General features: G+C 42.3%; 1 protein-coding gene across 1 annotated transcript in view; it reads left to right on the top strand.

The window, feature by feature from the left end:
• The first annotated feature begins 4,769 nt into the window (after positions 1-4,769).
• Positions 4,770-26,275, top strand: part of PPP2CA (protein phosphatase 2 catalytic subunit alpha) — a 32,848-nt gene continuing 11,342 nt past the window's right edge. Inside the window, exon 1 of the mRNA XM_003900101.4 lies at positions 4,770-7,668. Within this exon, the coding sequence (XP_003900150.1) occupies positions 7,567-7,668 (102 nt within the window). The 5' untranslated portion in view covers positions 4,770-7,566. The remainder of the gene's footprint in view (positions 7,669-26,275) is intronic.

Here is a 26,275-nt window from a genome sequence, read left to right as displayed (position 1 = left end):
GAGGCAGAGGTTGCAGTGAGCTGAGATCACACCACTGCACTCTAGCCTGGGCAATAAGAACGAGACTCTGTCTCAAAAAAAAAAAAAAAAAAAAGGAAGAATACATGGAAAACACTTAGAAGAGTTTTGACATGTAGTAAGCGCTTAATAAATGCTGGCCCTTATTATTGTTACCCCTTGACAGAGGCTCATTTCCTCTTGCCTGTTCCTGCAAAGACGGAGACAACTGATTAGCCATCCTTCCTCTAAGAACTAACCATCAACTTATAGACGCTAAATCATCCATCAGTTTCTCTTTCTGAATATACTATCTGTTCCTTCTTTTGTCTGGGGACCTGACTCCATTACTATCTTCCAGAATCACAATTTAAACATGAGCATAGAAGTGCTTAGTAATGGAGGGGTCTTCCTGTTTGGTGTTCCCTCTATTGGCCAGAGAACAAACACTCCTATGAGAGGAGAGTTTCTTTTCTTTCCATCAGACAGGAGAGCAGTATGGACCTATGTTTCTATCTTTGCAAATGAATTTCATAGCACCAATTAGATACCTCTGTGCTTGGAAATTCACCTGCTTTGGTGAATCTAATTTTAAATTTTGTCAGGAATCAAGGTAGAACACTGGTAAACTGCTTAATCTGGAAAATAAAGAACAAAATATAAACAGATTTCCCCTCTGGCTCCCTGCAAAGCATCTCTCTCCTCCACAGTGTTTCTGTAAGTCTCTAGGGAACAACTCACCAACAAGTCCTCCTCACCAACAAGTCCTCCTCCATTCACACCCCTCTGCCCTGATACCAGGTGTCTGTGCTGTCCCACCAGTCTCTAAGAGTCTCCTGCTAATCTACTAAGTACTCTTGACCAAGAGAGACGTAGAGTCACCACCAGAGAAGACTTTTCAGAGTTTTCTCTGAAAAGTGGGGCCTGAACTGGCCTTAAATGACAGGTAAGGTTCATATAGATACCGGGGGGAATCCAGGGATCCAGGGCAGGATGAGCAAAGGGTGAAAGAAGGAATGGAGTTGGATGAGTACAGAATTGGTTTGGGGAGGTGGCCAGCTAAGCTGAGGAGGAGAGCTTATAGTGAGGGAGAAGGCAGGAGAGGAGGCCATGTGAGAAGGCCATAGGAGAGCTCAGACTTCTTTCCATAAGAAAGTGAGGGCCCTGGAGTAACACTGCAGGGTATAGTGGAATACTTGGCAGAACTATTGACTATATTGGCTACATGTTGTTTGGTTCTTTGGGCCTGTGATTCTCCCAAGAGGTGCCTTGTCATGTTTATTCACGTATCTAACATTTTCTTTTTTTCTTTTTTTCTGAGCTGCAGTCTCGCTCTGTCATCCAGGCTGGAGTGCAGTGGTGTAATCTCGGCTCACTGCAACCTCTGCCTCCTGAATCCAAGCGAGTCTCCTGCCTCAGCCTCCTGAGTAGTTGGGATTACAGGCATGTGCCACCATGCCCGACTAATTTTTGTATTTTTAGGACAGACGGGGGTTTCACCATGTTGGTCAGGCTAGTCTTGAACTCCTGACCTCGTGATCTGCCTGCCTTGGCCTCCCAACATGCTGGTATTTTTCTTTGTTTCTTTGTTTCTTTTTTTTTTTTAGTCAGAGTCTCACTCTGTCAAAAGGCTGGCTGGAGTGCAATGGCACGATCTTGGCTCACTGCAACCTCCGCATCCCGCGGTCAAGTGATTTTCCTGCCTCAGCCTCCTGAGTAACTGGGATTATAGGCATGTGCCACCAAGTACAGTTAATTTTTGTATTTTCCGTAGAGATGGGGTTTCACCATATTGGCTAGGCTGGTCTTGAACTCCTGACCTCGTGATCTGCCCGCCTCAGCCTCCCAAAGTGCTGGGATTACAGGTGTGAACCACCACGCCTAGCCCCCCCGCCTTTTTTTTTTTTTTTTGAGATGGAGTCTTGCTCTGTCACCCAGACTGGAGTGCAGTGGCATGATTTTGGCTCACTGTAACCTCCGCCTCCTGGGTTCAAGCCATTCTCCTGCCTCAGCCTCCTGAGTAGCTGGGGTTACAGGTGCCCGCCACCACACCCAGCTAATTTTTGTATTTTTAATAGAGATGAGATTTCACCATGTTGGCCAGGCTCGTCTCAAACTTCTGACCTCAGGTGATCCACCCGCCTTGGCCTCCCAAAGTGTTGGGATTGCAAGTGCGAGCCACCGTGCCCGGCCATTTTCTTTCATAATTATAAAAGCATTATGTATTCATTACAGAAAAATCAAGTTAGCAAAAAGAAGAAACAAAAAACAATCCTACTCACTGGAAGTAACCACCATTAATACTTCACTGTGTGGCTTTCTAAAGTTTCTTATAAACGTATATTTACAACATGTGTTAATGAGATTGGGGTTATATCACACATACTGTTTTATAAGGTATTTTTAATACTTAATATGTTATGAATAATATTATATATCAAACATACTTCCATGGCACAGTTTTTCATAGCTACAGAGTTGGTGACAGTATTATTAAGATTTTCTCAACCTTCTGGAGTGATGAACTTTGCCTACCATTTCAGAATTTTTTTTTTTTTTTCCTGTAACAGAAAAATGTCTCCTTTTGTAACTGAGAATACTATCCAGGCATCACGGGCATGACCAGGGGACATGGTCATTTCTCTCTTTTTTCTTTAGCCAGACAGTAGAAGCTGGGGGAAAGGGCAGTATATCTGTGGCAAAGTTCCTGGTCACAAAATTTTGGCTACATTTATAAAATTCTAATTCCAGGTGAAAGGGGAATATAAACTTAATTTTTCTGAAAACTACAAAGAACAGAGACAGATGCCAGTGAGTTGCAGGCATCATTGTGTAAACTGAGTGCAGAAATCATCTGGTAGCTGGGCAGGTGTCATTGGTCAGAGCATGGCAGGTTTTCCATGGCCAAAGCCACTGAAATTTTGACTGCTCAGGACTTCATTTTGGGGCTTCTGGGGCATAAAAGGCCTTGGTACAAAGAGCATGTTATCCTTTTCAACTATGGCACCCTGAGTTGACAGGAGCATGAGACTGATTGTATTAATTCTTGGATTTAGTCCTAAGTAACTTTTTCTCTATATAACAAGTCTGAATGGATGGCAAGGCAAGAGAGGAGTTGTTCTGTTTATTCCATCTCTACCTCTCCTTGAATTTCTTCCCCCCATCCCCACTTCATCAAATGGCTTTGTGTTTACATGATGTTTTTATTTTACTTATTTATTTATTTTGAGACAGAGTGTCACTCTGTCCCCTAGGCTGGAGTGCAGTGACATGATCTTGGCTCACTGCAACCTCTGCCTCCCAGGTTCCAGCAATTCTCCTGCCTCAGCCTCCCGAGTAGCTGGGGATTACAGGCACCCACCATGATGCCTGGCTAATTTTTATATTTTTAGTGGAGACACGGTTTCACCATGTTGGCCAGGCTAGTCTTGAACTCCTGACCTTCACTGATCCACCCACCTTGGCCTCCCAAAGTGCTGGGATTACAGGCCACTGGGCCCGGCCTACATGATATTTTTGATACCTCTATTTCTGTTTCCAAACACCACGATGTATTTCACTGCAGATATGAGGGACTCCAACTGGCATTAGAGGATATGTATTTAAAATCTGAGCCCACTTAGAGATTATAATAAAAATAACATCTACCACTTATTGTACATTAATTAATACTATTTTGGTGTTATTTATTTATTTATTTATTTATTTATTTATTTTTGAGACCAGAGTCCTGCTCTAGGCTAGAGTGCAGTGGCGCAATATTGGCTCACTGCAGCCTCCACCTCCCCGGTTCAAGCTATTCTCTTGTCTCAGCCTCCTGAGTAACTGGGATTACAGGCACACACCACCACACCCAGCTAATTTTTTTGTAGTTTTAGTAGAGATGGTGGTTTTGCCAGGTTGGCCAGGCTGGTCTCGAACTTCTGATCTCAGGTGATTTACCTGCCTCAGCGTCCCAAAGTGCTGGGATTACAGACGTGAGCCATCGCACCCAGCCTGGTTTTATTTATTTATGATTTCATTTAATTCTCAGAATAACCTCATTATTTACTACTTTTATTCCCACTTTATAGACCAGAAAACCAAGACTCAGAAAAGTTAGGTAACTTTCCAAAGTTCACACATGTAGGCAGTTGCAGAACCAGAATTCAAACCCAGTTCCATCTGACTCCAGAGTCGTTTCTGACACTGGTCTACTTTCTGTCTCAGTAAGTTTAGAAGTCAGGGAACTGGAAGGAACAACAACAAAATAAACCTGACTTAATGCCAAGATAATTGCTGACAAGATACATCTCATTCCTACTCCATGTTTAATGTCAATTTTTATATCTTGGGTAAGGGAGCCTATTATAAAGCTATTTGCTCAAGGTTATCCTCCTCCTACCCCGCCCCCATCATCAGATGATTTTTATTTATAGCTATGCTTAAACATCATGGGCAACAATCAGACTTGCTGTATATTGAATTTGCCATCTGAGCAAAGATTCTTTATCAAAGCATATTTGCTTTATTTACTTTCTGGTGTTTGCCAATAAATTAAAAAGACAATTCTTTTTGGTTTGCTTTAAATTTTTTGTTCCAAATATTCTTCAGCTCTAGAATTTAGTCAGTGAGGTCAAATTAGTCAAGTCCAGATAAGTCAAACTTAATTTTTCTTTTTATGTCCATTAGATATTTTGAGTTCTACAGAATACACAAACATTCTGGATTTCTTCTAAAGAAAAATATATCCTGATTTAGTTCTGTATTGTTTACGATCATGTATGCTTTACTTCACTGTCTGATGCTAAGAGCTTCCTAGAATTCATTCCTTAAGGAGTTAAGTCATGGCATTTAATTATTTGGCAGGATGTTTTAAGTACATATAATTATTATATCTTCCCTCCATTTTGTGATGGTGGTGAGCCAAGTAAACTGCATCAAGAGAAAATAAGTAACACCTACATTAATGCTACCAACAAGGAGCTCACAGTACTTTGGAAAAACTCATTATAATTTTAGCACATAGTGGGTGTTCAATACTTCATCATCTACCAAACTAACATCACCACACCCTTTCCAGGTAAGAGAATCTAGGCAGGCCAAGTGTGGTGGCTCATGCCTGTAATCCCAGCACTTTGGGAGGCTGAGGCAGGTGGATCACCTGAGGTCAGGAGTTTGAGAACAGCCTGGCCAACATGGTGAAACCCTGTCTCTACTAAAAACACAAAAATTAGCCAGGCATGGTGGCGGGCTCCTGTAATCCCAGCTACTTGGGAGGCTGAGGCAGGAGATTTGCTTGAACCCGGGAGGTAGAGGTTGCAGTGAGCCGAGATTGTGCCACTGCACTCCAGCCTGGGCGACAGAGTGAGACTCCGGCAAAAAACAAAACAAAACAAAAAACAGACAATCTAGGCAAAGAGAAATTATGTTGATTCTGTTCCTTAAGTCAGACCTTGGAAGGTCAACTGCATGACTGTGACTGAGACTTTGTACTTGGGAGTAAGCAGTTTTAAATCCTGACCAATATCTCGGGCAAGTCTCTTCTCTTTTCTGAGTGCCCGTCTGCTTCTTGCCCTATTAGACATTTCTCACATAGGTTCATGGCAATGGTAAAGAATAAGATTAGACAGCACACTGGGTATGGCTTTATAATCACGGGCATTAAGTGATGATTTTTTTTCCTTATTCATTCCATTTGGTCTTAACTCTTCCCTTCTATTGTTTGGGGATGTTAACTGCAAAGCAGGGACAGAATTTGGGCTAAAGTGTCTTTTTCCCAATCTGGTAAATTAAGTATGTGGTAAGACTTCTGGAAGAGTAGATCTGAGGTACTTTCTTTTGTGCACACTAATAGGAGGTGTGAAGGGAAAGCAGAATTGCAATTTCCAGCCTAGGGAGGCCAAGCCAGTCGGCCTCGCCAAACAGGTTGTCTTGGATAAAGAAGGATTTTCAGTCCTGCTATTGGCTGATGGGACCTCCAGTGCCTTCTTCAGCCTGTTGGTGGGGATGACGCCCTCAGAGTCGCAGACTGAGCACTCTCCTCCCAAGCATCGCTGAGCACTTGGGTGTGGAAGGGTTGCCTGATACTGAGGGTGGGGCGCCTGGAAGATAGGCGATCAGGTTCAGCTCTTGCCTTGCCCTTTATGGTTAAATGTTCTTTGGAAAGCTTCTATATCTCTCAAATCCTGGGGGCATTATGATCTTTCTTCTGCCTATCCTAAACCATCTTCAGCCAGTACTGTTGGGAGAATACAAGCTCCAGGGCAGGGTCCCTGGTCCGTCTGGATGACCCCTCTGGTTCTGGCACATAGCTGGCGTTCTATGGAACCAGGTATTTATCTAAAAGCAGGGACAGTGGAATGTGAAAACGTTTTGCAAACTCCAAAGCGATTCATAACCAGACAGAGGTCCAATCCTAGGGTATACGAGCTCTCTTTTAAGCACGGATCACAGCTGCTTCTAACGCCACCGAGACGCCATCAGGACAGGTGCATCCATCTTCTCTGGGCTTCCCCTCTTAAAAGTAGGCCAGGGCGCGCAGCGGTTGAGGGTTTCTCATTCCCAGGGGGGAATCAAACTTGGAGGAAAGCAACCACGGGCGAGGAGCTGGGCGCGTGGAAGCGAGCCGCGGTCCGAGGCTCAAAGAAAAGCCCAAACCTCGCCCCCGCCATCGCGCCGGACTAGACACCTAAGTCCGGGGACAGGTATGTGCTGGGGAAGTCAGGTGCACTGCACGGCACTCCCCCGGTAGGTACACGCTCCTCCACCTACGAGTGACCTAATTACAAGGTGCCAGCCGCGCCCAGAGGTGGAGGTAGTTAATCCAAGCGGCCACTCGCTGCCCGTTCCTGCCCCCAAAGATGAGGGAAACCCACACGTTTACAGCGCCGCTGCACCCCGCATGAGCCATGGGGTCGCAATTCTCGTTTCCGTGATCGGGCTGCCAGGCCCCAGGTGAGGAGCTGAGTTCATCACCAGAGCAGTCTTCCCATGGGAACCAGTTCCAGGCCGCCAGTAGCCCCGGTTTCCACCCGGTCTGCGCCTGCGCGCTGTCCAAGTCCTCTCCTCTCAGGGTTTAGCGCTAAGGGATTAGTCCAGTTCGCCGCTGTGCGCACTGCGCATGCTCCAGCTCCATCCTTCCCTTCCCCCACCACCCCGCCCTCCGGGAGCCACGCCCAAAAAGTCAAGGCGCCTCAGTTACCAACCGGCTACGTCGCGCCTGCGCTTTGACCCCCCGTTTGCGCCCCAACTCCGGTCGTGCGGCCGCCCGGGGTGGGCTCTGCAGTTGCGCAGCTTGCTCCCCGGCCCTTTTCCCCTCCGCTCCCCGCCGCCTCCTGACGCCGGGCGTGACGTCACCACGCCCGGCGGCCGCCATTACAGAGAGCCGAGCTCTGGAGCCTCAGCGAGCGGAGGAGGAGGCGCAGCGGCCGACGGCCGAGTACTGCGGTGAGAGCCAGCGGGCCAGCGCCAGCCTCAAAAGCCGCCAGAAGTACAGGAGGAACCGGCGGCGGCGTGTGCGTGTGGCCCGTGTGCGGGCGGCGGCGCGGGAGCAGCGCGGAGCGGCAGCCGGCTGGGGCGGGTGGCATCATGGACGAGAAGGTGTTCACCAAGGAGCTGGACCAGTGGATCGAGCAGCTGAACGAGTGCAAGCAGCTGTCCGAGTCCCAGGTCAAGAGCCTCTGCGAGAAGGTGAGCAGTACTACGGCTGCGGACAGCTGCCGCGGGACCAAGCCCGCCAAGGAAAAGGCGGCCGTGAGGAGGGTGCAACATGGCGGAGGCCTCCGGCCCGGGTCCCCCGAGCCTCCGAGACCGGCGCCCATCCCTGCCGGCGGCGGCTTCCGAGCGACCCGGCGCCCCCTGCCTCCCGCGCAGGGATTGGTTGTCGCCGCCACCGCCGCCTAAAATGGCGCCGTTCACCCGACTCCTGGGTTTTTGAGTCTCCCGGCCTTGGCGCCAGACGAGGTGGCAGGGGGAGCGGAGACCCTGTGGGTCAGCGTCGTGGACGGTTTTGAGGGTGAGCTGGCTTGGATTCTGCGGCTTGGGAATGGAGCCTGGGCCTCTACGGTGGGCTGAGTAAGAGTCTTTCCGCTTGTACCCAGGCCTAGTTAGGTCCAAAGCTGCCCAGAGGATCCCCACAGGCAGTCTTGTTAGACCATATCCCAGAACATATCTAAAGGTCACACAACTTTAGTACCCCTTGGTGGCTTGTATTAAACTCACTAAGCGATCTTCTCCAGAAACCAAGGTAAGGGGTGTCTTTAAGAATTTAAAAATTATTCTCTTAACCTAATTTCTACGAAGGTCATGGTGGTAGGTATAAGATAGGAGTTTAACTTATTTTTCATAGTTGGAAGAAATCGGGAATTTGGTGAGTCATACTACATAAGGAGCTTTTGGATTGGAAATCAAGTGTCACTTGAATCTATCATTTATATGCTGACTCAAAGCCTTCTCTAAGCTTAACACACTTGGCATTTTGCCATTTATTTTTAAAATGAACAACATAAAATGGAAGAGCGGTAAATTTTGTATCTTTGTTGCAAAAGTTACTTCATAGTATTTTGTGACTGCTGGTAGTAGTAGTAGTAACTGTCGACTGAGATTGTATTCCAGACATTGTGCTTAGTGTTTAAATAATGTCTCACACTGAAAATAGAATGTTGTAGTCCACTTAACCCTAAACTTTATATTAGCTAATTCCGTTTTGTTTTCCCCTAGGGATTGGGGAAACAGGTAGCTAATTTAGCTATTAGCTGTGTGTTGTATTTTTAAATTCTTGTAACTCAGTTTTCTAAAGTACACAAAATGCTGATCTCTGCTGTGAACATTTTAGCTTCCCTTTTCAAAATTAACTTTGCAGCATGTCGCTTTAGTACGGAATGGTGGAGTATCATATTAGCATTTTGTATTCGTGAAAAGAATCAATGGAAAACTATTACCCTGATCTGTTTGTGGTTTGATGTGAAAATTAGGTTCATGAGTTTGATGTATATGTTTTCAAGACAGGCTTTTTTAGAAGCCATGTTGTGAATAATTGGAATTTAAGTAAGTCAAATTTAGATTTATTTCTCCCAAGCCTGAACAGAACTACTACTAGTGGATGAGGTGGTACATCATTTGTTGGAGATGGCTTTTAATGGTAGCGATGTATTAAATCTCCTGTTTCTTTACCCTCTCACATCAAATGAGGTTGGTGTTTATTTTGAAGATTTAAAATTGGCCTTTCAAAATGAATGTATATTGCCAGGTCTTAATTTCTAGGTACTATACATATACCGATGTTTGGAACTCAGTGCATTATATGACTTTTAAGTCAATAGTTGGCCAGTTGACTAGTCTTTTGAAGAAAACATGGAAAGGAGGGAGGTAATGACGTAACTGAAAGACTGGACTGCGAGTTAGATTTGGACATGAATCCTTCCGCTCCTACTTGAGTAATTGGGACAGACTTTGGGACAACCACTTAACTTGGTCCTTGTTTTCCTGTCTATAAATTAAAATGTGTTCTGAGATTATACAGTCAATTCCGTTTTAAATTAGTGTGTTTAATATTGAACACCTATTGAATATCCAAGATTGCATACTCTTGAGGGAAATGAAAAGCAATGAAGAATAAGTATGCTTATTGTCAAGGAGTTATAAATCTAGTTGGAAAGAAAAGCATGGTATGAAAAGGTGTGGGAGATGGAGCATGGAAGTAGAGGGTTGGTGCTGGAAACTTGTAGAAGATAAGATATATCATACTGGATGCTAAAGTGGGGTGAGTGAAGCTAGTGCATCTAATATTGCTTTCCACATCTTTGTAAAACTAAGATGTAGTGAGGTAAATCTCCATTGCTTGCTCTGCTTACGCAAATTTTAGTTCTGAGTGCCAAAAAAGATGGAAATAATATTTGAGAGTAGGTGTTTTATATAAAAGTTTCCATGGAATGGATCCGTTTTGGTGGATGTCATTACACAACCTTCATACTGTTTATAACTGGTATTTCAACTTTGAGGATGATATTAAACTTCCAAACTAAATTAATTTGAAGACAGTTTTTTTGAGTATGTGGAATCCATGAACTGATATTTTTTGTACAAGTCTTTCTAATAAAACAAAAGCTGTCTTTCACTGTTAATGTTTGTGTGCCAATGGCATCTGTGGGTGAAAGCTACATATGTGCTCTTTGGTGTGATTGCCTTCTAAAGAGTAATTTTGAAAATTTGAGGGCTAATTTTTTTCATTAGTATATAATAATAGTATTTTTTTTTGAGAAAAAAGATACTTGTTTGATAATAGTTGATAATTTTTTCAATCATAAGAAGGAATGATAATGTAAAAGCCTTCCTTCTACCCACCTAAAGATGCCTGATTTGAAGGGGAAATATTTAAATAGTAAAGCTGTATACCATAAGAGGTCATTGTTATTAAAAAATCCTGAGGCCATTATTTTGTTATCCCATTGACAATTAACAGTGTTATGTGTTCAAAACTGAGAAAATCTAAGTATGCATTTATAGACAAGGGTGAACATGGTTTTTAAATTACTGACTAGCTAAAAAGAATTTTAAGATGTGATTAAGGTTTATATAAAAGCCAAGGTTGTAGTGTATCGTATATTTTGTCATATTGAGGATCATAATTTGTTGATAGTTTAATAATTTGGTGTGCAGTTTTGTCTCAGGCTCAGTTCTATAGTCAGCATTATATCAGTATGACTGGCCTGGTATGTTTCAATCTACAGATTGAAAGGACTGAATAGTATCAACTTGTTTTTGCATTGACTACAGTAAACTTTTATCATGTGACCTCAGGTTTGGTTTAGTGTGGGTATGATTCTTGGCTTTGTGCTTAACAAACATGTGGAGAACGTTGTTTGATAGCCAGACCTTTTTTTTTTTTTTTTTTTTCCAAAGAAGTTCTTTACCTAGGTATGCTGTTTTCCATTGCTCTGCAAGCACTATAAATAAAGTGCAGTCATTAGTCATTAAAATGTTAGTTTTAACATTTGTTACGTGAGTATGGAAATAACAAACTGCTTGCTTCTAATTAGATGAGCTGAAAAATATTTGACCAAGATGACATTCTTATATGAAGTGGATAATATATTGGTGTATGTATGTACATTTCATTTTAAAGGCTGTTTGGCTCATTTACCTAGAAGTGATTTGAATGTTGAGGACAAACAGGTGAGGGAATCTTGTTACAGAACATTATTTTTATCATACTTTTATAAGATAGTTATTGTTCTCAGTTTCAGATACAAACCAAAGACTCAGAAAGGTAAAGTGACTCAACTAAAGGGGCTAAAAGTGAGATTGCCAAGGCTTGTGGATTCTAAGCCTGATGTTCTCGTATTGCTTCACAGATCCCCTTCTCTTTTCAGAGGTACTGTTAATAGTGAAAGATGTAGGTGAATTGGGGCCAAGCTAAATTGGGAAGTCAACACTTTCGTAAAATGAAACTTTTTTTTTTTTTTGAGACAAGATCTTACTCTGTCGCCCAGTCTGGAGTACAGTGGTGCAATCTTGGCTCACTGCAACCTCCACCTCCCAGGTTCAAGCAGTTCTCTTGCCTCAGCCTCCCTAGTAGCTGGAATTACAGGCACCCGCCACTGTGCCCAGCTGTTTTGTATTTTTAGTAGAGATGGGATTTCACCACGTTGGCCAGGATAGTGTCGAACTCCTGACCTTCAGTGATCCACCTGCCTCAGCCTCCCAAAGGGCTGGGATTACAGGATTGAGCCAACACTCCCGGCCAAAACATTATTCAAAACATTATTTTTATTTTCATTGCTTGAAAGTTTCCTGTTCATGTTACGTACTGTTGTCCCACTCTGTCCTGGAAAGAGTAATCATTATTCAGTTTTGGATGTAGCTGACAACATTTGCCCCTCAAATAAGATTGGTGAGATGAAAACCCTAGATAATTTCCCTTGTATTCACAGTATAAATCATGATCCAGAGACTGAGCTCTAAACTATTCTAATAAAGTATAACTGACTTTTTATATTGTTCATTGCAGCTGAAAAATGCCTCTTTTCAGCAGGGCGAGGTGGCTCACATGCCTGTAATCCCAGCACTTTGGGAGGCCGAGGCAGGTGGATCACGAGGTCAGACAGAGACCAATCCTGGCTAACACGGTGAAACCCCATCTCTACTTAAAAATACAAAAAATTAGCCGGGCGTGGTGGCATGCAACTGTAGTCCCAGCTACTCGGGAGGCTGAGGCAGGAGAATTGCTTGAACCCGGAGTCAGAGGTTGCAGTGAGCCAAGATTGCGCCACTGCACTCCAGCCTGGGCGACAGAGGGAGAACCCCCCCACACACACACATGCAAAAGCCTCTTTTCATCCTCTTAGCTTCCACAGTCAAATGTCATGCATGTGTGTATTTGTTTCCTGGTCTCCTAGGCAGGAAACTGTAATGCATCTAGTTTGGAGTTGACTTCATGAGGAAACAGAAAAGGTGAACATTCCCACTATTCAGAAACAGGTTCCCCAACCCTCCCTACGTTCTCCATTGGGGCCAGAATTGTATGTTTTCACAAAATTGGCAGTAAGGCTAAGTTGAAGCTTGTGTACTGTAGAAAGAATGAAGGACCCTTCAGGAGTATGTGGGATAACATTTGTATTACCAGTCTGGTGTGGCCCTGTTTTATGACAGCAAATATGTTCCCTATCTCATGGTGAGTCAGGTTTGTCAGAGTTACCTGTGAGATATCCTTTGCTTAGTTTGGAAGGGGTGAGTTAGGAAAACTAAGAGACTGGGTTTGGTGGGGTCTTATCAGGCTACTGAGGAGAGAGGCAAAGTTATATGCAACAGGGAGACACTATTTACTCTTTCTACTTTGACCCATTTATCTTATATCATTATCGTCCTTGCCTGAAAAAGCTGTCAACCTCCACTCATACACAAACAGATCTGAATTGGATGAGAACTATGAAGGAGGAAGATTTTTGTTTTTGTATGTGTGTGGGTTTTTTTTTTTTTTTGAGATAGTCTCACGGTCACCCAGGCTGGAGTGCAGTGGTGTGATCTCGGCTCACTGCAACCTCTGCCTCCCAAGTTGAAGCAGTTCTCCTGCCTCAGCCTCCCACATAGTTGGGATTATAGGTGTGTGCCACCACGCCCAGCTAATTTTTGTATTTTTAGTAGAGAGTCTGGTTTTACCATGTTGGCCTTGCTGGTCTTGAATTCCTTACCTCAAGTGATCCACCCGCCTCAGCCTCCCAAAGTGCTGGGATTACAGGCATGAGTCTCTGCACCCAGCTAACTGCTTAATTTCTTCACAGTGCAGTATTATTGCCTGTTTATTTATTGGTCTGTTGTGGATTGTGGTTTAGAATGGATGAACAAGGCAGTGGCGCAGATATGTGTATATCTGAATCTGGGCATTTTTTAAACTAAACATGACCAGTTGGCCAGTCCCTCTTGCACCCTGTGTTGCCACTTCTGCCTTAGTTTAGTCACGTAGTTACTACTACAGATGGAGATTTTTACCCTGCTGGTGTTGGGGCTGGAAGAAGGTTGCAAACCTTTGTGCTAGATTGGGACCAGGAGTAGAACGGGAGACAAGCAGTAGCATGTGTTTACCTTGCCAAAGGCATGCCAAGTGTAGTTCACAGGGGTTATGGAGTGTCAGTGATGCTATCGTGTGACAGTGTACATTTGTTTTTGGAACCAATATTTAATAAACCTTCATTGATGCATTCTTGTCTCTACTGAACTTTGTCTAAAAAGCACTACCTTATTCTTGTGTATAAGGATTTCTTAGTTTGGTTTTGCTCTAATTAATAGCACAGTTTTGGATTAGTCAGAAGATTGACTTTGTAGTTAATTCCAGATAGGGAATGTTTTAGAATGCTTGTGCCGGCGGTGGTCAAGTAACTTATTTTTCTGCCGCTCATCATCTGTAAATGAGCAATAATGCCCACTATCTCTTTCTTTTGGCTGGCTTTACTTAATAAAATAGGCTTAAGGAATGATTTAGGATGGGGTAGAATTCTAGTAATGAAATCAACCTTAAAGACCCATCTACGCTGGTGGGGCACAGTGGCTCACGCCTGTAATCCCGCCACTTGGGGGGCTGTGGCAGGTGGATCACGAGGTCAGGAGATGGAGCCCATCCTGGCTAACACGGTGAAACCCCGTCTCTACTAAAAATACAAAAATTTTAGCCAGTCATGGTGGCGGGCGCCTGTAGTCCCAGCTACTCGGGAGGCTGAGGCAGGAGAATCGCTTGAACCTGGGAGGCGGAGGTTGCAGTGAGCCAAGAAACTACATATATAGCAGCATTTCTCAGTTGTATAAGTAGATTAAAACTTTTTTTTTTCTATGCAGGAATGATTGGGAATGTTTAATTCATTCACATATGTAGGTTAGTTGGTAAAGATTGAGTTTAGACTGTTGTGCATATGAGACATAGGGCTTTAAGGATCTTTCCTTTTGGTCAGAGGCAAAGGTGATTATATTGCAGAAACAGACAGGAAAACTCACAAATTTTATATTTTTCTTTCATTACAGTTTTAGAATTATCCCTCATTGCCAACATTTTTCTTTTATTTAGGTCCTAAGCCTTAGAGCCAAACAGAAAATCCTAGTTACTAGAGTATTACCTGGAGGGTTAAACTTTTAAAAGTACAACCATACTGATTTTAATCAAAGAAGATTGAAATGTTTCATCAGATATTAGCAGTATCTGTTCAGTGTAATTAATGAAAGACAAGTAGTCATGACATATTGGTCAGTGGTGGACTGCATATGATGGTGGTCCTATGAAATTATAATGGAGCTGAAAAATTCCTATCACCTAGTGACCTTGTAATGTCATAGTGTAACACTTTATGTTGTTTATGTTTAGTTATACAAATACTTCACATTATGTTAACAGTTGCCTACAGCATTCAGTACAGTAAATGCTGTACAAGTTTGTAGTCTAGGAGCAATAGGCTATCCAATAGCCTAGGTTCGTAGTAATCTATACTATCTAGATTTGTGTAAGAACACTCTGATGTTCACACAACAACTAAATCATTTGATGTATCCCTGTGGTTAAGCAACACATGATTAGTATGAAGAATGTTTTGATAGTTGAAGGAAAGTAACTCAAGACTTATTTGCTTCCAGGGCTAGTAATGTGTTCTACATCATGTATCACCCCACCCCTCAAACTGCTAGCCCTATATACCAACTTACCACAAACCTTGGATTTTTTTGCACCGTTATCAAAATGACATATCAAATCAACCGTTCGTCTTGATGTAAAAACAGTATGAGACAAAATGAAATTCTCTTGGAATATTGAAAAAAAATTTTTTGCCTGTGAATTTAGTAATTTTACTTCTTAAGAGTTTTCAAATGATTTCAGTTCTTAAACTGAAAAGTAAAATTCAAAAATTAATTGCATTTTTTCCAGTTTTTCTTCTATGTCTTTATATTGGTGGAACTGTCCAGCTATATGGTAAGGATATGAAATGTTAAATTTACTTGAGCTAGAGTTACAATGAACATTAGAATTAATAATCAGACTTTTTTTTTTTTTTTTTTTTTGAGAGAAGGAGTTTTGCTCTTGTTGCCTAGGCTGGAGTGCAGTGGCACAATCTTGGCTCACCACAACCTCCACCTCCCGGATTCAAGCGATTCTCCTGCCCCAGCTTCCCGGGTAACTGGATTACAGGCATGCACCATCATGCCCGGCTAATTTTTGTATTAGTAGTAGAGACGGGGTTTCTCCGTGTTGCTCAGGCTGGTCTCGAACTCCCGACCTCAGGTGATCCGCCCACCTCGGCCTCCCAAAGTGCTGGAATTACAGGCATGAGCCATCTCGCCCGGCCAATAATCAGACTTCTAGTAGTAAAATCACTTTCAAAAATGGAGATTCCTTTGTCAAACAGAACTATTAGTAGTACTAAGATTGTAAAGAGGTTATTTGTGTCTGATTTTGAGTTTGATCCTACAGAGAAGACACGTTAGGCCAGCATTGACATTTTCCGTCAAGGGCAGAATTGATGATACAAAAACTTGATTTCTGTCTAAGCATGGTGGCTCATACCTGTAATCCCGGTGCTTTGGGAGGCAGAGGCTGGAAGCTCACTGGAGACTAGGAGTTTGAGACCAGCTTGGGCAATGTAGTGAGACTACTGTTTCTACAAAACAAAAAATAGGTTTCTTTAGTTAAGTATAGATCATTGATCTGTGATGAATCTGAACGCTTTTTCCTCAGTATAGATCTTGGGGTTCTTCTGTGTTTGACTACCTTCTTTTGAAGGAAACCACCTTTTTTTTTTTTTTTTTTTGAGACAGTCTCACACTGTCGCCCAGGCTGCAATGTACAATCTCAGCCCACTGCAACCTCCGCTTCCTGGGTTCAAGCAATTCTCCGGCTTCAGCCTCCTGAGTAGTTGGCATTATAGGCATGCACCACCATGCCCAGCTAATTTTTGTATTTTTAGTGGGGAGTGGGGGGTTTCTCCGTGTTGGCCAGGCTGGTCTCAAACACCTGACCTCAAGCGATCCACCCACCTTGGCCTCCCAAAGTGTTGGGATTACAGGCATGAGCCACTGTGCCCAGCCGAAACCACTTTTAATATATTATACCTTTAGAATATTAGTTATATCATGATTCCTTTCATGTAACTAACAACAAAAGTGAATATTAACCCCAAATATTGGAACTAGTATTTTGAAGCAAGTTATTTCTTGGTATACTTGAGTGCCAGAATTGGTACTGCTATGTGATTAACTGTTTTTGAGACTGAGAAAACATTTTGCTGGACATCTGATGAAATTATCTTAAAAACAGTGCTTGAGTGTTTTCCCTGGAATATAGTGGCAAGAGTACTCTGTTGTCCATCAGAGCCACTTGCTGCTCTCAGATGGCCTTGCTGTTGAATGGCATAATATGATTTTGTTGGAGTACCCAAGTCCTAAGACTTGAAGAATAAGGGTTATTATCTCAGTCTCATCTTTTCTCTGAGATAGCATTTGTTCAAGAAATGTTACCTGTTTTCAATGGTGAAGGGAGTGAGAGTCTGTTTAGGAGTTACTGTATACATTAAATATTGGTGACCAGCTTTTAAAGAATTAGAGGCTAGGCCTAGTGACTTACACCTATAATCCCACCACCTTGGGAGGCCAAGGCAGGAGGATATCTTGAGCCCGGGAGTTCCAGACCAGCCTAGGGAACGTAGTGTGAGACCTTGTCTCTACAAAAAAATTTTTACTTTTTAATTTTAATTTTTATTTTTTGAGATGGAGTTTTGCTCTGTCACCCAGGCTGGAGTGCAGCGGCATGATCTTGGCTCACTGCAACCTCCATCTCCTGGGTTCAAGTGATTCTCCTGCCTCAGGCTCCTGAGTAGCTGGGACCGCAGGCAAGGGCTACCATGCCCAGAATAATTTAAAGTTAATGTCATAATGTTAACGATGCAGGTTTTTTTTTTTTTTTTTTTTTTGAGACGGAGTCTCGCTCTGTCGCCCAGGCTGGAATGCAGTGGCCGGATCTCAGCTCACTGCAAGCTCCGCCTCCCGGGTTCACGCCATTCTCCTGCCTCAGCCTCCCGAGTAGCTGGGACTACAGGCGCCCGCCACCTTGCCCAGCTAGTTTTTTGTATTTTTTAGTAGAGACGGGGTTTCACCGGGTTAGCCAGGATGGTCTCGATCTGCTGACCTCGTGATCCGCCCGTCTCGGCCTCCCAAAGTGCTGGGATTACAGGCTTGAGCCACCGCGCCCGGCCAACAATGCAGGTTTAAGATGCTGATATAAAAAGCTTGAGTAGTTGTCGTGTAATCCTAGGATTTAAGTATAGATTTTAAGATGAAAAACTCTTAGAAAATGGGGAGATGTGATAACTTTTCTTAACACTTGTAGGAGAAAAATTACAAAGGGAAAATGGGCATAGAAAATTTCTGGCTATGTATTTAAAAAAAATAAGAGAAAATGCCAAAAAGTTACTTATAATAACAGTTTGAAATAGTTTATACACATACTTAAGAACATCATCTAGCTCTTAATGATTAGATGTTCAAAAATATACACGGACAACTTGTATAAGAGGAGAAATAACTGATGGTAAATAAACATGGAATAAAAAGTTTGTACTCAGAAATGAAAAATGCCAATTAAATTAGTGAGATCACCTTTTATATCCGAAATAACTGAGAATGAGTATATTCTTTCATTTATTTACTGTATAACAAATTGGCATAATTGAGTTTTATAGTACATATGAAACAAAAAAAAAGTTAATGCTATTTTGCCCCATAATCCCACAATTAAAGCTTTTTGAAAGGAAATAATTCAAATGAGCAATAATACTGTACATGTATAGGTTTATTTAGAAGGGCATTATGTAGTTTTAAAAAAATCACTATAATGTAGAAACTTGAGTTAGTGAGTATGAAACTTTAGGACACAATGAGATGCTGATCAGTTATAAATAAGAGGTTTCTGTGGGTAGAAACTGAAAGGTAATAGAAATGAAAAGAGTTCTGCTTGGTAAGAATAAGATAGTTGTATATCTTAAAGCTTTCATTGAAATCTTAACATTTTAATGGTTTTTGTTTGTTTGTTTGTTTGTTTTAGCATTTTTTTTGTTTGTTTTGAGAGAGAGTCTTACTGTGTTGCCTAGGCTGGAGTTCAGTGGCATGATCTCAGCTCACTGCAACCTCTACCTCCTGGGTTCCAGCAATTCTCATGCCGCAGCCTCCCAAGTAGCTGAGATTACAGGCCTGTGCCATCTTACCTGGCTGATTTTTGTATTTTTAGTAGAGGTGGGGTTTTACCGTGTTGGCCAGGCTGGTCCCAAACTCTTGACCTCAAGTCATCCACCTGCGTTGGCTCCCAAAGACATAAGCCACTGTGTCTGGGCTTTTCATTCAGCTTTTTTTTAATGCAAAGAATTGTAACATGGTTGTAATCATTTTGTGCTTTTATTTACTTATTTTAAGATAACATCATCATAGCTCATGGGAACCTTGAACTCCTGGGCTCAAGCGATTCTTCTGCCTCAGCCTTTCTAACAGCTGGGACCACAGAGTTCACTACCATCCCTAGCTAATTTTTATTTTTTGTAGAGACAGGGTCTTGCCACGTTGCCCAGGCTGATCTTGAACTCCTGAGCTCAAGCAATCCTGCCACAGCCTTCCAAGTAGCTGGCACTACAGCTGTGTACCAGTATGCCCAGCTAATATTTTAATTGTTTTGTGGAGATGGGGTTTTGGTATGTTGCCCAGGCTGAGCAGTAATATTTTGAAAGGAATCTTTTTTTTTTTTTCCCCTGAGCAATAGGTCTCAACAATGCACTTAAAATATTCAGTATACCATGCTGTAAGCAGATGTGCTGTCATCCAGGCCTTGTTGTTCCGTTTTTGGAGCACAGGCATAGTAGATTTAGCGTAATTCTTAAGTGCTGAAGAATGGCTTACCACTTAAAAATGGTTTTCAGAATGGTGAATGAGCATTGGCTTCAACTGAAAGTCACCAGCTACATTAGTCTTTAACAAGAATCAGCCTGTCCGTTGAAGGTTTGAGGGCAGGCATTGACTTCTCTAGCTAGTAAAATCCTAGGTGGCATCTTCTTCCACTAGAGGACTATTTTGTCTACATTGAAAACCTGTTGTTTAGTGCAGCCACCTTCATCACTTAGGTAGATCGCCTGGGAAACTTGTTGTAGTTTCTGTATCAGTACTTGATGCCTCATCTTGCACTTTTATGTTAATGGAAATGGGTTCTTAAATCTGTTGAGCCAGTCTGCTAGCTTTAAGCTTAACTTCTGTAGCTTCCTCACCTCTATTAGCTTTCATAGAATTGAAGAATTAGGACCTACCTCTGAATTAGGCTTTGGGGTTTTTTTTGTTTTTTTTTTTTTTGTTTTTTTTTTTTTTGAGACGGAGTCTCGCTCAGTCGCCCAGGCTGAAGTGCAGTGGCGCGATCTCGGCTCACTGCAAGTTCCGTCTCCCGGGTTCACGCCATTCTCCTGCCTCAGCCTCCCGAGTAGCTGGGACTACAGGCGCCCGCCACCACGCCCAGCTAATTTTTTGCATTTTTAGTAGAGAAGGGGTTTCACCGTGTTAGCCAGGATGGTCTCGGTCTCCTGACCTCATGATCCACCCGCCTCAGCCTCCCAAAGTGCTGGGATTACAGGCATGAGCCACCGCGCCCGGCCAGGCTTTGGCTTTTAAGCGAATGTTGTGGCTGATTTGATCTATCCAAACCACTAAAACTTTGTCTATATCAGCAGTGAGACTGTTTGGCTTACTATTTGTGTGTTCACTGAAGTAGCATTTCTAATTTCCTTAAATAACTTTTCCTTTGCATTTATACCTTGGCAGTTTGGTGCAAGAAGCCTACCTTTAGGCCTGTCTTGAGTTTCCATATGCCCTCTCCTAAGTTTAGTAATTTCTAACTTTTCATTTAAAGTGAGAGATATGCAAGTCTTCCTTTCACTTGAACATTTGGAGGCCATTGTAGGGTTATTAATTGGCCTAATTTCAATATTGTATCTCGGGATAGGGAGCCCCAAGGAGAGGAAGAGACAGAATGGCCGGTCAGCAGCAGTAAGAATATATACGACATTTATTAATTTCATTATCTTATGGGCACGGTTTGTAGTGCCCCAAAACAATTAATAATAGTAACATCAAAGATCACTGATCACATATCACCATAACATATAATAGTAATGAAAAGGTTTGAAATAATTTTAGAAGTACCAAGATGTGACAGAGAGACAAGAAGTGAGCACATGATGGTGGGAAAATGGTGCTGATAGACTTGCTCCACACAGGGTTGCCACAAAGCTTTGATTTATTAAAAAATGCAACATATGCAAAGTGCAGTAAAGTGAAGCACAGTAAAATGAGGCAAGCCTGTAGTTATTGTGTGCTCTTAAGGAAATTACTGTTACTATTTTTGAGACGGAGTCTCGGAGTCTCGCTCTGTCACCCAGGCTTGAGTGCAGTGGCGTGGTCTCTGCTCACTGCAACCTCGCCTCCCAGGTTCAAGTGATGATTCTCCTACCTCAGCCTCCTGAGTAGCTGGGATTACAGGTGCCCGCCACCACGCCTGGCTAAGTTTTTTGTATTTTTAGTACAGATGGGGTTTCACCATGTTGGCCAGGCTGGTTTCGAAACTCCTGACCTCAAGTGATTCATCCGCCTTGGCCTCCCAAAGTGCTAGGATTACAGACGTGAGCCACTGTGCTCAGCCAAAAATGATAAGTGGTTAGTGAATCTGTTTTTGGTTCATGTACTTTTAAAAATTGTCTTCCGCTGGGCGCAGTGGCTATAATCCCAGCCTTTGGGAGGCCAGGGTGGGTGGGTCACCTCAGGTCCAGAGTTCAAGACCAGTCTGGGCAAGATGGTGAAATCCTGTCTCTACTAAAAAAAAAAAAAAAAAAATTAGCTGGACGTGGTGGCATGCACCTGTAATCCCAGCTACTCAGGAAGCTGAGGCAGGAGAACCTAGGAGGCGGAGGTTCCAGTGAACCGAGATTGCGTCATTGCACTCCAGCCCAGGCAACAAGAGCGAAACTCTGTCTCAAAAACAAAAACAAAATCGTTGTCTTCCATGAAAAACAGCATGGATGATTTATGAAGTCTAGTTTAAGCCTGCTTTGTTTGTAATTTCATGTTACTACAGTGGTTATGATGGCCTGTATTCAAGAATGTTGAGTCTGTGGGTCATTTATCTTGTAGCTGATTAATAGTGGATTGGAAATAAGGTTGTGGGATTTCTGAATCCAAACCAGAATGCCGAGAGGATACTGGTAATAAGATAGTGTCCTCAGTAGTGCATGCCTGCAGTCCCAGCTACTCCAGAGACAGGTGGGAGGATTACTTGAGCTTGGGTGGGAGATCAAGGCTGCAGTGAGCCATGATAGTGCTTTTGAGACCTTGTCTCAAAAAAAAAAAAAAAAAAAAAGGTTTTAAAAAGTATCCTTAAAGATTGCTTTCCTTCAAGTGAATCTGCAAATTTTTTGGATTCTAGGACAGTGTGAGATGTTTAACTTCCCACAGTTACTTTGATAAGGTATTATTAAGAGAATAGCCTCATTGCAGTTTTAACCTTGTTCTTGGAAGTTTATACCAAATTTTTGTTTGCTTGAAATTCATTCATTTCAGTCTATACCCTTTGACTGAATTTCAGAAGGGTTCTGATAAATGAAAACCAGTATGGTACTAATTATATTCTTTTTTTTTTTTTGAGATGGAGTCTCGCTCTGTCACCCAGGCTATAGTACAATGGCATGATCTTGGGTCATTGGGTTCAAGTGATGCCCCTGCCCTCAGCCTCCTGAGTAGCTAGGATTACAAGTGTGTGCCACCATTCCTGGCTTTTTAGTAGAGCCGGGGTTTCACTATGTTGGTCAGGCTGGTCTCGAGCTCCTGACCTCAAGTGATCCACCTGCCTTGGCCTCCCAAAGTTCTGGGATTATAGGTGTGAGCCACTGTGCGCAGCCCTAATTACATTCTTTTAAAAACTTTATCTTAATTTTTTTCCCAGATGTTGACCATATTACCTAAGAAATTTGAGATCCTGGAAAAATGTTTTAGGGGAAGCAAAAGGTTTGGTATGTGTGATTTGCTTTTGCTTGTCCTTCAGTTCTTAATTCAGGTGACATGAGACTTTATAGAAGTCAAAATGCCACAGTAAAAAGGTGGTTATTAAAAATAAAAAACCTCAAATGTCAAAATTAAGTTACTTAAAAGTCTGGTTCTACCATTTACTTTGAGTATTAAATTAGACAGTTGAGATTGTGTAACCACCTTTGAAAATGATGGTTCCTAAAGGTCTGGAGGCTCTGGAGGTGATCCATAAAGCCACCCTTATTAGGTGCTTTCAGGATTTACAAGGCCTAAGTCCTTGTGATAGCACAGCTTATCTTTATTTTATTTTTATTTTTATTTATTTATTTTTTTTAAATGGCTGTCTACCAGGCTGGAGTGTGGTGGTATGATCACGGCTCACTGCATCCTTGAACTCCTGGGCTCAGGCGATTCTCCCAGCTCAGCCTTCTGGGTATCTAAAACTTCAGTGGCTAATTTTTTTATTTTCTGTAGAGGGGTCTCAATATGTTGTTGCCCAGGCTGGCCTCTGAACTGCTGACCATCCTCCTGCTTTTGCCTTCCAAAGTGTTGGGATTACAGGCATGAGCTGCTGCACTTGCCAAAATGATTTTTTTTTTTTTTTTGAGGTGGAGTCTTGCTCTGTCACTCTGGCTATAGTGCAGTGAAGCCATCTTGGCTTACTGCAACCTCCGTCTCCCAGGTTCAAACGATTCTCGTGCCTCAGTTTCCCAAGTAGCTGAGATTACAGCCATGCACCACAGCACCCAGCTGTTTTGTGTTTTTAGTAGAGACAGGGTTTTACCATGTTGGCCAGGCGGGTCTGGAACTCCTGACCTCAGGTAATCCACTCGCCTCAGCCTCGCAAAGTATTGGGATTTGGGATTACAGGCATGAGCCACCGCACCCAGCCCAAAATGATCTTTTCTATGAACATCTGTAGCTTTTATTGTTCTAGTGTTCTTGTGTAGTCTGTTTTATTGTAGTAGTAACTACCTGAGAGCTGGTAAGTTGAGACCAAAAAAGAAAAAAAAAAAAAAAAACAACAAAACAACCAAAATCATGCTTAAAACTGGTTCTTTCCAAGGTTGCATTTTTGTTAAGATCTACTTAATAGTTGATTGGGTGATTTTTAAATTTAATTTAATTTAATTTTTATTTTTCTTTCTCTGGTCTGAGGGGTGATTGCTTCTACTGTATACCACTGTTAACGCCAGTGTTTAATTATACTTGTTCTGATCTGTGAAGTTTGGTAGGAAGGGAAGAAACAGCTTTGGTTAGCTTTTCTGGATTCACAAGTTAGAAATTTCACTTAAGAGTTAACTGTTCTTTTTATTTTAAAGGACAGTTTGGTAATGTCAACATTTAAAAATCAAACTACCTGATACACTAGTTAAATTCACTTCATGGTATCTTCTCTCAGGAAATGTGCCTGCATATGTATACAAAGGAGAAAATACTAGGATATATATTGCTGTTGTTTCACACTGCTCTGCCATTGTAATTGGTCAGGGGATACTCTGCCTCCCCTATGAGAAATTGACCAGCTGTCTCAATAAATGTTATGTATTATTATGTATTGTTAGAAAAGCAGGCTGCTGAACAATATTGTTTCTAGTTTAAAAATGCAAAGGAAAACTACTGTTTCTGTAGACATACAGTATGTGTGTAAACTTTGTAAACAAAGTTTTAAAAGGATATACAGACAGTCCCCGATTTTTCGACTTAATGATGGTGTGAAAGTGATAGACATTCAGTATACCCCTCAGTTTATGATGGGACTGCATCCCTACATCCAGATAAGTGTATCATAAATTGAAAGCATTGTAAGCTGAAAACACACTTTTGACTCGATTATGTTTACAATAGGATTATCTGGATGCAGCTGTGTTACAAATTGAGGAGCTCTGTACATCAGGATTTTGTTGGTAACTGTGCCCAAGGGGTTGGGATTGTGCAGGGTGCTCAAAAGGAACATTTCATTTTATCTGTGCCAAATTTTTTTACAAGAATGTATGACTAATTTGTATAGTTTAAAAAATAGATGTGTTTATCGTTGTGATTTGCCTAAATTGAAATAACAGCAACAAATAGCATTTAGACTTAATTTTCCTTCATGATTTGAATAGAAATTTTGAGTCACTTGTAGTAAGGAACTTCAGGCAGTCCTGAAAGTCAATTTTTTACTATTCATACAGAGGAGAGCCTTGCAGGTAAACAGATATTCACAGATGTATATTAACATTTAACTTCTGATAGATTTAAATGTGAAAATTACATCAAGGCAAGATGTACACGGTATATAACCATCTGTTTTCTTATGTCATGCCCTTTTAAAACTTCTGAATAACTTTGGCAAGTTTCTTCTCAGTGTAGGACTTATTTCATTCAGTTATTTTCATTAATATATGATAGGTGCTGAAAAAACACTAGATGTGGTATTAATGCCAGACAGACTTGGTAATGGAATATGCCTAGTGAATTTGTGTTTTTTCGTGATAATTAATGGGAAGCTGGAATTACCCTGGAGAGAAAAATTTCAAAATCAAGTAGGATTTGATAATAATGGGTTGTACATATTTCTTAATAGATATCTCAGGCCGTTGTAGTGGCTAACACCTGTAATCCAGCACTTTGGGAGGCAGAGGCGGGCAAATCATTTAAGCTCAGGAGTTCGAGGCCAGCCTGGACAACATGGTGAAACCTCACCTCTACAAAAAATACAAAATAGGCATAATGATGCACACCTGTGGTCCCAGTTATTCATGGAGACTGAGGCAGGAGGATCGTTTGAACCTGGGAGGTAGAGGTTATAGTGAGCCGAGATCACGCCACTGTACTCCAGCCTGGTCTTGAACTCCTGGGCTCAAGCCGTCCACCCTCCTTAGCCTCCCAAAGTGCTGGGATTATAAGCATGAGCCACAGTGTAAATTGAAAAAAGCACAGTGGAAATTTCTTCTAAACTCAGTAAAATGTTAGGTCACTTTAGGGATGTCACTGGTTGGTAGGCATCCTGAAATAGGCCCCCAAAAATGTTTGAAGACTTGAAAATAGTGGTTCTTAAACTTGGTTGCACACTGAGGAAAGGAAGGGTTGGGGTGTTTAAAAATTATTGATGGTTTGATTCCACTCTCCACAATTCTTACTTGATTAATTAGGGGAAGGGATGGGCGTTGGTATTTTTGTTTTTGTTTTCAGACAGAGTCTTGATCTGTCACCTAGGCTGGAGTGCAGTGATGAGATCTTGGCTCACTGCAACCTCCACCTCCCAGGTTTAAGCAGTTCTCCTGCCTCAGCCTCCCAGGTAGCTGGTACTACAGTCATGCAGCTCCATGCCTGGCTAATTTTTTTGTATTTTTAGTGGAGACGGGGTTTCACCATGATGGCCAGGCTGACCTCGAACTCCTGACCTCAAGTGATCTGCCCACCTCGGCCTCCTGAAGTGCTGGGATTACAGCTGTGAGCCACTGGGCCTGGCTGGGCATTGGGATTTTCGATGTGCAGCTAAGATTGCATTACCAATGCCTTGAACCCAGTCCTTGTCATCTGTGGTTGTCATGGCTCATTAGCAACAATTCTCTGGTACTTTGTTTTGGTATCTTATGTAAAGAGGTCTCTCCCAGTTACCCTTTCCCTTTCCTTTGTGACACTTAACACAGTGTACTTTTGGCTTGGTTACTTGTTTGTGGTCCTTCTTCCCTCTACGGTAGTGGGAATGAGCCATCTTGTTCACCACTGTATGTCC

The sequence above is a fragment of the Papio anubis genome, chromosome 5, assembly GCF_008728515.1.
Source record: "Papio anubis isolate 15944 chromosome 5, Panubis1.0, whole genome shotgun sequence".
NCBI classification, from domain to species: Eukaryota; Metazoa; Chordata; class Mammalia; order Primates; family Cercopithecidae; genus Papio; species Papio anubis.
The sequence above is the reverse complement of the archived record's forward strand: the minus strand, read 5'-3'. Positions and strand labels throughout refer to the sequence as shown.